The sequence below is a fragment of the Tachyglossus aculeatus genome, chromosome 19 (genome assembly GCF_015852505.1).
Source record: "Tachyglossus aculeatus isolate mTacAcu1 chromosome 19, mTacAcu1.pri, whole genome shotgun sequence".
Taxonomy (NCBI): Eukaryota; Metazoa; Chordata; class Mammalia; order Monotremata; family Tachyglossidae; genus Tachyglossus; species Tachyglossus aculeatus.
In genome coordinates this window covers 31,911,820-31,925,175 of record NC_052084.1, presented here as the reverse complement: position 1 = coordinate 31,925,175, position 13,356 = coordinate 31,911,820, and the positions used below count along the sequence as shown (strand labels likewise).

Here is a 13,356-nt window from a genome sequence, read left to right as displayed (position 1 = left end):
CAGGATTAGAACCCATGACCTCTGACACCCAAGCCCGGGCTCTTTCCCCTGAGCCACGCGGCTTAACAATAACCACGGCATTTGTTAGCCACTCATTCATTCAATCGTATTTACTGAGCGCTCACTGTGTGCAGAGCACTGTACTAAGCGCTTGGGAAGTACAAGTCGGGTTCGCTTATTATGTGCAAAGCACTGTTCTAAGCGCTGGGGAGGATACAAGGTGATCAGGTTGTCCCACGTGGGGCTCCCAGTCTTCCCATTTTCCAGAGGAGGAAACTGAGGCCCAAAAGAGTGCCTTCCCCCAGGTCACCCGGCTGACCAGTGGAGGAAGCGGGATTTGAACCCACGACCTGGGACTCTCTTTCCCCTGAGCCCCACTGTTCCTGTGAGGTGTTGGACACAACTTTTCTATTTATTTTATTTTGTTAATGTCTGTCTCCCCCTTCTAGACTGCGAGCCCACTGTTGGGTAGGGACTGTCTGTATGGGTTGCCAACTTGGACTTCCCAAGCGCTTAGCCCAGTGCTCCGCACCCAGTAAGCGCTCAATCAATACGATTGATTGATTGATTGATTGATTGATTGATTGGGGGGGCAGCCCAGCCTCCCCCCTTGGCCCCCTCACCTTGGACACGGATGAGGTGGCCATGGGCCCCCCCCCTTTCACCAACGGCCGTTCAATTGGGGCTTTCCCGGCGTGCCCCGCGGCCCGGGGGGCAGAGGTCAGAGGTCAAAGGGCGAAACGGGGCGCGCGCCCCCCCCCCACGGCCCGGCCACGGGATTGGCCGGCGCGGCGCTTCCGGGGGCGGGACTTCCGGTCGGCCGGCAGCATGGCGGGCGGCCTGCGCCGCTCCATCGCCCGTCAGGTGCCTTCCCTCCTTCCTCCCCTTCATTCATTCAGCCGTATTTATTGACTATTATTGACTATTATTGACTATTATTTGTACATATCTATTCTATTTATTTTATTTTGTTAGTATGTTTGGTTTTGTTCTCTGTCTCCCCCTCCTAGACTGTGAGCCCACTGTTGGGTAGGGACTGTCTCTATATGTTGCCAACTTGGACTTCCCAAGCGCTTAGTACAGTGCTCTGCACATAGTAAGCGCTCAATAAATACGATTGATGATGATGATGATGACTATTGACTATTGACTATTTATTTATATACACTCCCCCTCCCCATCCCCCCCGCCTTACCTCCTTCCCCTCCCCATAGCACCTGTGTGTATATATATGTTTGCATATATCACTCTGTTTATTGTACTTCATCCAGTCGTATTTATTGAGCGCTTACTGTGTGCAGAGCACTGGACTAAGCGCTTGGGAAGGACAGGTTGGCAGCATATACTCTCCCCCTCCCCATCCCACAGCACCTGCATATATATATATATTATATATATATACACATACATATACATATATGCATATATACATATATACATATATATATATACGTTTGTATATATCACTCTGTTTATTTTACTTTCATTCAGCCGTATTTATTGAGCGCTTACTGTGTGTAGAGCACTGGACTAAGCGCTTGGGAAGGACAGGTTGGCAGCATATACTCTCCCCCTCCCCATCCCACAGCACCTGCATATATATATATAATATATATATATATATAATATATATATATACACATACATATACATATATGCATATATACATATACATATATACATATATATATACGTTTGTATATATCACTCTGTTTATTTTACTTTCATTCAGCCGTATTTATTGAGCGCTTACTGTGTGCAGAGCGCTGGACTAAGCGCTTGGGATGGACAAGTTGGCAGCATACACTCCCCCTCCCCATCCCCCCCGCCTTACCTCCTTACCCTCCCCACGGCATCTGTATATATATATATATATATATATATATATGTTTTTATTTGCATGTACTTATTACTCTTTATTTTACTTTCGTTCAATCGTATTTATTGAGCGCTTCCTGTGTGCAGAGCACTGTGCTAAGCGCTTGGGAAGGACAAGTTGGCAGCATACACTCTCCCCCTCCCCATCCCCCCCGCCTTACCTCCTTCCCCTCCCCACAGCACCTGTATATATATATATATATATATGTGTTTGTACATATCACTCTGTTTATTTTGCTTTCATTCAGTTGTATTGAGCGCTTACTGTGTGCAGAGCACTGTAATAAGCGCTTGGGAAGGACAAGTTGGCAGCATATATTCTCCCCATCCCCCTTGCCTTACCTCCTTCCCCTCCCCACAGCACCTGTATATAAATATATATATATATACATATATATATGTGTATATATTTATTACTCTTTATTTTACTTTCATTTGCATTTATTGAGCGCTTACTGTGTGCAGAGCACTGGACTAAGCGCTTGGGAAGTGCAAGTTGGCAGCATACACTCTCCCCCTCCCCATCCCCCCTGCCTTACCTCCTTCCCCTCCCCACAGCACCTGCATATATAGATATATATATATATATATATATATATATATATATACGTTTGTATATATCACTCTATTTTACTTTTATTCAGCCGTATTTATTAAGCGCTTACTGTGTGCAGAGCACTGGACTAATCGCTTGGGAAGTGCAGGTTGGCAGCATACACTCTCCCCCTCCCCATCCCACCCGCCTTACCTCCTTCCCCTCCCCACAACACCTGCATATATATATATATGTTTGTATATATCACTCTGTTTATTGGACTTTCATTCAGTCGTATTTATTGAGCGCTTACTGTGTGCAGAGCACTGGACTAAGTGCTTGGAAGGGACAGGTTGGCAGCATATACTCTCCCCCTCCCCACCCCACTGCACCTGCATATATATATATATATGTATTTGTATATATCACCCTGTTTATTTTACTTTCATTCAGCCGTATTTATTGAGCGCTTACTGTGTGCAGAGCACTGTGCTAAGCGCTTGGGAAGGACAAGTTGGCAGCATACACTCTCCCCCTCCCCATCCCCCCCACCTTACCTCCTTCCCCTCCCCACAGCACCTGCATATATATATATATATATATATATATATATATATATATATGTTTGTATATATCACTCTGTTTATTGGACTTTCATTCAGTCGTATTTATTGAGCGCTTACTGTGTGCAGAGCACTGGACTAAGCGCTTGGGAGGGACCAGTTGGCAGCATATACTCTCCCCCTCCCCATCCCACAGCACCTGCATATCTATATCTATATATCTATATCTATATATATATATATCACTATTTTACTTTCATTCAGTCGTATTTATTGAGCGCTTACTGTGTGCAGAGCACTGTGCTAAGCGCTTGGGAAGTGCAAGCTGGCAGCATACACTCTCCCCCTCCCCATCCCCCCCGCCTTACCTCCTTCCCCTCCCCACAGCACCTGTATATATATATATATATATATGTTTGTGTATATTTATTACTCTATTTTACTTTCATTCAGTCAATCAATCGATCAGTCGTATTTATTGAGCGCTTACTGTGTGCAGAGCACTGGACTAAGCGCTTGGGAGGGTCCAGTTGGCAGCATATACTCTCCCCATCCCCCCCGCCTTACCTCCTTCCCCTCCCCACAGCACCTGTTTATATATATATATATATATATATATATATATATATATATTTGTACATATTTATTACTCTATTTTACTTTCATCCAGTCGTTTTTATTGAGCGCTTACTGTGTGCAGAGCACTGGACTAAGCGCTTGGGAAGTGCAGGCTGGCAGCATACACTCTCCCCCTCCCCATCCCCCCCCGCCTTACCTCCTTCCCCTCCCCACAGCACCTGTATATATATATCTATATATATGTATATATGTAGATATATATATATGTTTGCATATATCACTCTGTTTATTGTACTTTCATTCAGTCGTATTTATTGAGCGCTTACTGTGTGCAGAGCACTGGACTAAGCGCTTGGGAAGGACAGGTTGGCAGCATATACTCTCCCCCTCCCCATCCCACAGCACCTGCATATATATATACATACATATACATATATGCATATATATGCATATATATATATACATATACATATATACATATATATATACGTTTGTATATATCACTCTGTTTATTTTACTTTCATTCAGCCGTATTTATTGAGCGCTTACTGTGTGCAGAGCACTGGACTAAGCGCTTGGGAAGGACAAGTTGGCAGCATACACTCCCCCTCCCCATCCCCCCCGCCTTACCTCCTTACCCTCCCCACAGCATCTGTATATATATATATATATATATATTTTTTTTTTATTTGTACGTACTTATTACTCTTTATTTTACTTTCGTTCAATCGTATTTATTGAGCGCTTACTGTGTGCAGAGCGCTGGACTAATCGCTTGGGAAGTGCAAGTTGGCAGCATACACTCTCCCCCTCCCCATCCCCCCCGCCTTACCTCCTTCCCCTCCCCACAGCACCTGAATATATATATATATATATATATATATATGTTTGTATATATCACTCTGTTTATTGTACTTTCATTCAGTCGTATTGAGCGCTTACTGTGTGCAGAGCACTGGACTAAGCGCTTGAGAAGGACAGGTTGGCAGCATATACTCTCCCCCTCCCCATCCCACAGCACCTGCATATATATACGTTTGTATATGTCACTCTGTTTATTTTACTTTCATTCAGTCGCAGTTATTGAGCGCTTACTGTGTGCAGTGCACTGTATTAAGCGCTTGGGAAGTACAAGTTGGCAGCATACATTCCCCTGCCTTAACTCCTTCCCCTTCCCACAGCACCTGTATATTTATGTATATGTTTGCATATATTTATTACTCTGTTTATTTTGCTTTCATTCGGTCGCATTTATTGAGCGTTTACTGTGTGCAGAGCACTGTACTAAGCGCTTGGGAAGGACAGGTTGGCAGCATACACTCTCCCCCTCCCCATCCCCCCCCGCCTTACCTCCTTCCCCTCCCCACAGCACCTGCATATATATATATATATATATGTTTGTATATATTTATTACTCTGTTTATTTTGCTTTCATTCAGTCGTATTTATTGAGCACTTACTGTGTGCAGAGCACTGTACTAAGCGCTTGGGAAGTGCAAGTTGGCAGCATACACTCTCCCCCTCCCCATCCCCCCTGCCTTACCTCCTTCCCCTTCCCACAACACCTGTATATATATATTTGTACGTATTTATTACTCTTTATTTTATTTTCATTCAGTCGTATCTATTAAGCGCTTACTGTGTGCAGAGCACTGTACTAAGCGCTTGGGAAGGACAAGTTGGCAGCATATACTCTCCCCCTCCCCCTCCCCCCACCTTACCTCCTTCCCCTCCCCACAGCACCTGTGTATATATATATATATATGTTTGTGTATATTTATTACTCTATTTTACCTTCATTCAGTCGTATTTATTGAGTGCTTACTGTGTGCAGAGCACTGTACTAAGCGCTTGGGAAGTACAAGTTGGCAACATATAGACACGGTCCCTACCCGACAGTGGGCTCACAGTCCAGAAGACTGTACATATTTTACTTGTATTTTACTTGCACGTACTTATTCTATTTTATTTTGTTGATATGTTAACAATACTTGCACATTTATTCTATTTATTTTATTTTGTTAATATGTTAACAAAATAGACTTAACAAAACAGACTTCTGGACTGTGAGCCCACTGTTGGGTAGGGACCATCTCTATATAATTTGGACTTCCCAAGCGCTTAGTACAGTGCTCTGCACACAGTAAGCGCTCAATAAATATGATTGATTGAATGAATGAATGTTTTGTTTTCATTCATTCATTCAATCGTATTTATTGAGCGCTTGCTCTGTGCAGAACACTGTACTAAGCGCTTGGGAAGTACAAGTTTTGTTGTCTGTCTCCCCCTTCTAGACTGTGAGCCCGCTGTTGGGTAGGGACCGCCTCTAGATGTTGCCAACTTGTACTTCCCAAGCGCTTAGTACAGTGCTCTGCACACAGTAAGCGCTCAATAAATACGATTGAATGAATGAATGACGCGGGAGGGGGATCACGGCTCGGTGGAAAGAGCCCGGGCTGGGCTTGGGAGTCAGAGGTCGTGGCTTCTAATCCCACCTCTGCCACTGGTCAGCTGGGTGACTTTGGGCAAGTCACTTCACTTCTCTGGGCCTCAGTTACCTCATCTGTAAAATGGGAATGAAGACTGGGAGCCCCGTTCATTCAATCGTATTTATTGAGCGCTTACTGTGTGCAGAGCACTGTACCAGCCGCTTGCCCCACGTGGGACAACCTGATCATCATCATCATCATCATCATCATCATCATCATCATCATCAATCGTATTTACTGATCACCTTGTACACCCCCTCCCCAGCGCTTAGAACAGGGCTTTGTGCATAGTAAGCAATTAACAAATGCCATTGTTATTTTATTATTATTATTGTTAAGCAGCGTGGTTCAGTGGAAAGAGCACGGGCTTGGGAGTCAGAGGTCATGGGTTCAAATCCCGCCCCTGGCAATTGTCAGCTCTGTGACTTTGGGCAAGTCGTTTCTCTGGGCCCCAGTTACCTCATCTGGAAAATGGAGATGATGATGATGATGATGATGATGATGGCATTTGTTAAGCGCTTATTATGTGCAAAGCACTGTTCTAAGCGCTGGGGAGGTTACAAGGTGAACAGGTTGTTCCACGTGGGGCTCACAGTCTTCATCCCCATTTTACAGATGAGGGAACTGAGGTACAGGTAAGTTAAGTGACCTGCCCAAAGTCACTTTGCTTCTCTGTGCCTGTTACCTCATCTGTAAAATGATTGAGACTGAGCCCCATGAGGGACAGGGACAATGTCCAACCCAATTTGCTTGTATCCACCCCAGCGCTTAGTACAGTACTTGGCAACATAGTAAGCACTTAAAAAATACCATTATTATTATTATTACCTACTCTGCATCTTATCCTTACAAACTCTGAATTGTACTTTGCCAATCACTTAGTACAGTGCTCTGCACGCAGTAAGGGGCCAGTAAATACCATTAATTGATAGATTGATTGAAGTCATCGAGGGTGGAAAGTGGAATGTTTTGCCGAGGCAGAGTCAGGAGGACTTTCCAAGTCACAGCGGTGGTGCCGCCTTTAGCTTGGAGGTCGGAAAGCCGTGTGTAGGGTAGAGGTAGAGTGTTGTGGAGTTTTATTGGATAAAATGGAGAGCAGAAGCTAATGTGTAATGGGACAAAGGGCATTTATGTATGAAGGAGTCGGTTTTAATGTGATGCAGTCAGCAATGGGATAGAGGAAAGCAGTATAATTAGATTGGTGCTTGAAAAAGATAACCCTTCCCAAGCACCATAAGATATGCTATGGCATGTTACCTGTGGTGAGTAGAAGCAGGGAGACCCTCAGGTAGTCATGTAGTTACTTTTGAGTCTCACTTTGTGGGGACATGGCTATGGCAACATTGATTTTTCTGAACGGTTGAGCCAGATTCTGTTGCATTTAAATCAACAAGGCATGTCAATAGGGGTGGCTTAATGTGGACAGAACATTGTAATAAGCACTTGGAAAAGAACAGTTAAATAGGGTTGGTAGATGTGATCTCTGCCCATAGTGGGTTTACTGTCTAGAAACTAGGGACTTAAGTAGTAGTAATTAAATGGAGTACATAAAGAGTAGTAATAGCTTGTGTAGTACTACCTACTGAGTCCTAGGCACTGTATTAAGTACAGGGAATGTGTCTGCTTATTATATTGTACTCTCCCAAATGCTTACTACGGTTCTCTACACACAGTAAACACTCAATAAATATGAATGAATGAATGAATCAATCAATCAATCGTATTTATTGAGCGCTTACTGTGTGCAGAATGAATGAAGTACTTGGGGAGAGTACAACAGAAGCACATGTATTCTTCTCCACAAGACACTTGTACTCCAATGGAGGGGGCAGGTATACAAATTATTTACCAAGAAGGTATGGACAGCTTTTATTGTCAAACCACTAGCCATTATTTTTTCAGAACTCCCTAAGGTTTGCTCTGCTCATCTTTTTACAAAGGGGAAAAAGGATGGGGCTACTATTCAACTTAACTTCCATCAATCAGTCAATGGTATTTATTGAGCACTTACTGTGTGCAGAGCACTGTATGCCTGGGAAAATAGAACAAATCATTAAACAATGTTAATAGCCACCTAAAGGGATAGCATATTAGAAAGCAGTCACCATGCCTTGGTGGCAGTCATGCCAGACTGAATCATTTTTCTACTAGGATAGTGACGGACAAGGTAGATAATGTGGAAATAGGTGTTGTACTCTAGACTTTTGGGAAAGCTATCCGTTCCACCCAACTTGTCAGTCTCAGTGAGTGATTAGGTAAAGGTACGCAACGGACTGGGGTCACGCCTTGAGTCCTTATTAATGGTTCAGGGTCAGATTTGGAAGACACATTGCCTGGTGACACACGAGAATTATCGATCGTTGGACCGGTTCTGACCAATATTTTTTTATGGATGATTTAAATGAGGGACTCGAGAGTGCGCTCTTCAAATTTGTAGGTGATGCCTCATTACGTTGGGTTCCTAAGGGTTGGGATAAAATAGTCCTACAGAAACAGGATAGGATTGCATTGGGATAAATGCATGGTAATGCCCTGGGGGTTAACAGGTAATATGCTGATGGAGGTCTCAGGAAGGATGGATGGGCCTCCAGAGGCAGAATTGGTTCCAGTCCTTGTGGCTTGCGCAGCACTACTGACACTGTCATTCCTGCCAGATGTGTACCTGCTGGGGCTTGAAATGCCATGAAATGCCATTATTTTACTTGTACATATCTATTCTATTTATTTTATTTTGTTAGTATGTTTGGTTTTGTTCTCTGTCTCCCCCTTTTAGACTGTGAGCCCACTGTTGGGTAGGGACTGTCTCTATATGTTGCCAATTTGTACTTCCCAAGCGCTTAGTACAGTGCTCTGCACACAGTAAGCGCTCAATAAATGCGATTGATTGATGAGCAAAATGCTGGTGTGAGCTTCACTCACATACCTTAACCAGTTGCAGGCAGAACCGAGCCTAGCCCCCAAGCCTCCTGATCCCCAGAGCAGGGCTCTTTCCACCCGAAAAGAGTAGGGCCGTTTTACATGCATATAGCTTGATTTTTAAATACAAGATGGAGAAAAACCAGCTGGGTACCATGGGAGCAACGTAGCTCCGTGGAAAGAGCCCGGGCTTCGGAGTCAGAGGTCATGGGTTGGCTTCAGAGTCAGAGGTCATGGGTTCAAATCCTGGCTCCGCCACATGTCTGCTGTGTGACCTTGGGCAAGTCACTTAACTTCTCTGAGCCTAAGTGACCGCATCTGTAAAATGGGGATGAAGACTGTGAGCCCCCCGTGAGACAACCTGATCACCTTGTAACCTCCCCAGCGCTTAGGACAGTGCTTTGCACATACTAAGCGCTTAACAAATGCCATCATTTTTATTATTATTGTTATATTGGGAGCAGTAGGCTGAATATGAGTTAGCAGTTTGGTGCTATTTAATAGCAAAGTCCTGAGAAGGTGGGAAAAGACTATAACCTGTAAGTGCCTGAAAGTGACCCTCTTAAAGCAAGAAAGGTATGGGATGTAGAAGAAGAAGGTCTCCTTGACTTTCAGGGTGATAAACACTGGAACAAGCTCCTGAGATTGTGGATGCCTTTAAGAAAGAAATAGGTAACTTGGGGTCATAGATGGTTTCATTATTCAGGGGTCATAGATGATTTCATTATTCCAGGGTCATAGATGGTTTCATTATTCACATGCCTGGAGGCCTGGGACTAGGTCGGATACACCTCCCTTACCCCCCAGAATCCATTCTGACTATAGTTCCGGGATACGTGAGGAGTTTATTCAAGTAATGAACCTGTGAAACAAGGATTGTGATCATTGTCTTACCCTGTTTTTGTTCTTTATTTGAATTGTAGCTTTCCCGAGTTTTGGATCTTCCTCCAGAAAACTTGATAAAGTCAATATCTGCGATTCCTATCTCCAGAAAACAGTAAAGTATCTTCTACCTTTTGTATGCTAGTAAATGGAAAGATCATTTTGTGTCTTAGTTGATAGGAGGATTTAGAAATATTTCAATTTGGTGCTGTCTCTTCGCTTTGAAATTTTGATTAGAGGCTCCGTGGAAAAGGCTCCAGTATTTTATTAGCCCCATTCCTAGTGGCTTGAGGCTAGTTAATGGAAGTGCCGCCAAGGCTCATGTACCTTGGACATGGGTGTAGCAGATGCCCAGAGAATCAGGGCTACAATCACCAGTCCAAGCCTCCTCTTGAGGCTGGGTAAGCAGAGTGAATGTAGAGCTGCTTTCCCATGTTTCTCTTGGTAACTCATCACTATTTATTGCTCTGACCCATATTTCCCATCTAGATGTTGGAGTCTGTAGCATGTGACTCTAGAATGTAAACTCGTTATGGGCAGGGATCGTGCCTGCTACTTCTGTTGTACTCTCCAAACCGCTTAGTACAGTGCATAGCAATCAATAAATACTACTGATGGATATGCTGCATTGAGTACTTTTGTCACAAGGAAAACTGGGAAATCCTTTGCAAATATTTAGCTTTAATCAATTAATCAGTGGTATCTATTGAGCACTTATGCGTAAAGCATTGTACTAAGCATTTTGGAGAGTACCAAGCAATAAATTGGCAGACATGATCTTTGCCCACGAGTTTACAGACTAGGTGGGGTTACAGACGTTAAAATGAATTGTAGATAGGGGAAATGGCAGGGTATAAGGATGTGGGCTTTGTACTCAGTAAGCGTTCAATAAATGTGATAGAATGAATGAGTGATCATAAGTGCCGTGGGGTTGGAAATGGGGTAGTAGTAATAATAGGGTTTAGTAAGTGGTCATTGTGTGTTGAGCATTCTACTAAGGTGACTGTCAAAGTGCTTAAACGGTAAAGACCCAATTGTATAGGCAGCACAGAAGAGAGGGTGAATAGGAGAAGTTAGAACAGTGCTTGGGACGTAGGGACTCAGGTGGGGGGCTCCAGAGGAGCAGGAAAGCTTAAGTGCCTCTATGAAGGGATTGGAAGAGGAGTTGGGATTGGGTTGCAGGGAAGGGTATTCATTCAGTCATTTATTGAGCACTTACAGTGTGCAGAGTACTATGCTAAGTGCTTGGGAGAGTACAGTATAATAGTAATATAGCAATAAGCAGATACATTCCCTGCCGACCGTGAGCTTTCCATTTAGGGTAGGGAAGGAGGAAAGGCTGACCCTGAGGGGCCAGAAAGCAGAGCGAAAGAGGCAGAGAACAGGGAAACAAAGCTGAGATCTCAAGGTCCCGACAAATTTTTACAAGCTTCAGCTCCTTTATCACTAATACAGTCTTATAAATTCCCAATTAATTAGGCCTGAACTACTGAAATTTTGACTCTAGTGGGTTTTTTTTTATGGTGTTTGTTTATTATGGGACAAGCACTTCCAAGCACTGAGGTAGATACAAATCATCTAGGCCTGACAGAGTCCCTGTTCCCCATGGAGCTCACAGCCCAGGTAGCAAGGAGAACAGGTATTGAATCCCATTTTGTAGTTGAGCAAACAGACACAGAGAAGTTAAGTAACCTGCCCGAGGACACACAGCAGGCAAGTACATCTGGGATTAGAACCCCCAAACCAGGTCAACTCTGTGCTTTTGTCAAGTAGGTTGGGATTGGCAAAGAAAACCAGAGCTGCTGTCATTATATTCCATTATTTGGGCTTTGTTTAGAGGGGTTTTTTGGTTGGGATTTTTTTTCCATTTTTATGCCTGTCCTAAGTGGTCTGTTTTAGAAATTAAAACAACATAAAGGCAGCGTTTGTTTAAATTTGCACAGTTGCACATTTTTTGCATCCTTATCGAGGGGAGCCTCAATTACTATTAATACATGAATGAAAGAATTATGGAATGCAAGTTAAAAATTCAGTAGTCTTGTAAGACAGCAGGTGCATTACATACATTTGGCTCCCAGGCCCATTCTTTATCCACTAGGCCATGCTGATTTCCTGTTATTTCAGTAGCTGTGTTGTGGGTGTGGCCGTGCTTTTTTATTGTTTTTTTTTTTTTCCTTCCCTATTTTTATGTCTTTAGAGAAGTTGCTGACTTCCAACTTTCTGTACGTTCTGTGCTGGAGAACAGCTCCAGGGATAAATCAGGAACGGATATTCAAGAACAAGCCCAGAGCCTAGCGAAAAAGGTACCTAGCCCCTATTTTCTCTGACAAGGTAATGAACCTGGTGGATATCAGATGGAGTTGACATGTGATCTCAGTTTTAATAAGGAATTTGATACAGTTCCACTGGCCTTATTTAAGTGGATCTGCACTTGGATTAAAAAAATTGGAGACACAGTAATTCATTTTAACAGTTCATTGTCAGGTTAAGACGATTTCACAAATCACACGTTGCGAAACACTGTTCTCAGCCCAGCATTGTTCAATATTCTCATTAACTACTTGGAAGGGTGAGTGAATGGTGTTAATTATATTTATGGATTACTTGAAGCTGGGTGAACCGTTTGAATCCCCTGGAGGATGTGTGTAAAGTGCAGTCATTTTTTGAAATGTTAAAACTAGGTGTAATAAAGATGAACATAAAATGTGAGAAGGAACAATCAGATGTAAATAGACTAGTGTTAACTGGAAAGTAGTAGATTACACGAGCACATAAATCTTTCTCATTTTTCATTGTTAACACGTTTTGAGAGATGCGGAGGTTGTAGTGCCTGACCAAATTTAAGTCGTTGGACTGTATTGCTCCCAGAAAAGACAGATGCAAGATCAGGTTGTGTTAATTGATTTATGAGAGAGGGACATAAATGCTTCTCTGGGGAACAATAGTCTGAGAGAGTACATTTCCATAAGGGTAGAAAGTGGGGGAAATTTAAAGAGATATCCAACAGCCTTGTAAATATCTGGACAATAGTGTCTAGAACACATGGGAGGTGGGCATTTCTGGAGTTCTGATTCTTCTGGATTTCTGCTAATGTGACCAAACAGCATCCGTCTTTGGCAGCAGCTGCAGCAGTGGTCCAACCATCCCCACACCCCTTTCCCACCTGGCCCTGCCTAATCGTTGCTTGAGCCATGTGATTGTGGTTTCTGCCTGCTCTTCTTTCAGCAGGGAGGCAGCTGCAGAGTCTAGGAGCGGGGCAGTGTTTCAGGTCTCAAACTTCCTCCTCGGTTTGGCCAACACTATCCTGTTAGCAGCCCCAGGCCGAGTACTCACTTCTGCCCACACCTGCTTGGATCAAGAATCAGTGACTGGAGCAGGAGATGTAGCGAGTGGTCCCTGGACAAATTCCCCATTTTTTTTTTTAATACAGTGGCACACTGGTATTTATTTATTTACTTTACTTGTACTTATCTATTCTATTTATTTTATTTTGTTAGTATGTTTGGTTTTGTTC

General features: G+C 43.3%; 2 protein-coding genes across 3 annotated transcripts in view; one reads left to right on the top strand and one right to left on the bottom strand.

The window, feature by feature from the left end:
- The window catches only part of ORC3 (origin recognition complex subunit 3), a 64,963-nt gene extending 64,263 nt beyond the window's left edge, over positions 1–700 (bottom strand). For both annotated transcript variants that reach the window (XM_038760962.1, XM_038760963.1), the window contains exon 1: positions 624–700. In XM_038760962.1, the coding sequence (XP_038616890.1) occupies positions 624–647 (24 nt within the window). In that variant the 5' untranslated portion in view covers positions 648–700. The remainder of the gene's footprint in view (positions 1–623) is intronic.
- Positions 701–823: 123 nt separating this feature from the next.
- Positions 824–13,356, top strand: part of RARS2 (arginyl-tRNA synthetase 2, mitochondrial) — a 49,425-nt gene continuing 36,892 nt past the window's right edge. The window contains exons 1-3 of the mRNA XM_038761308.1: positions 824–864; positions 9,884–9,957; positions 12,040–12,145. Of these exons, the coding sequence (XP_038617236.1) occupies positions 829–864; positions 9,884–9,957; positions 12,040–12,145 (216 nt within the window). The 5' untranslated portion in view covers positions 824–828. The remainder of the gene's footprint in view (positions 865–9,883; positions 9,958–12,039; positions 12,146–13,356) is intronic.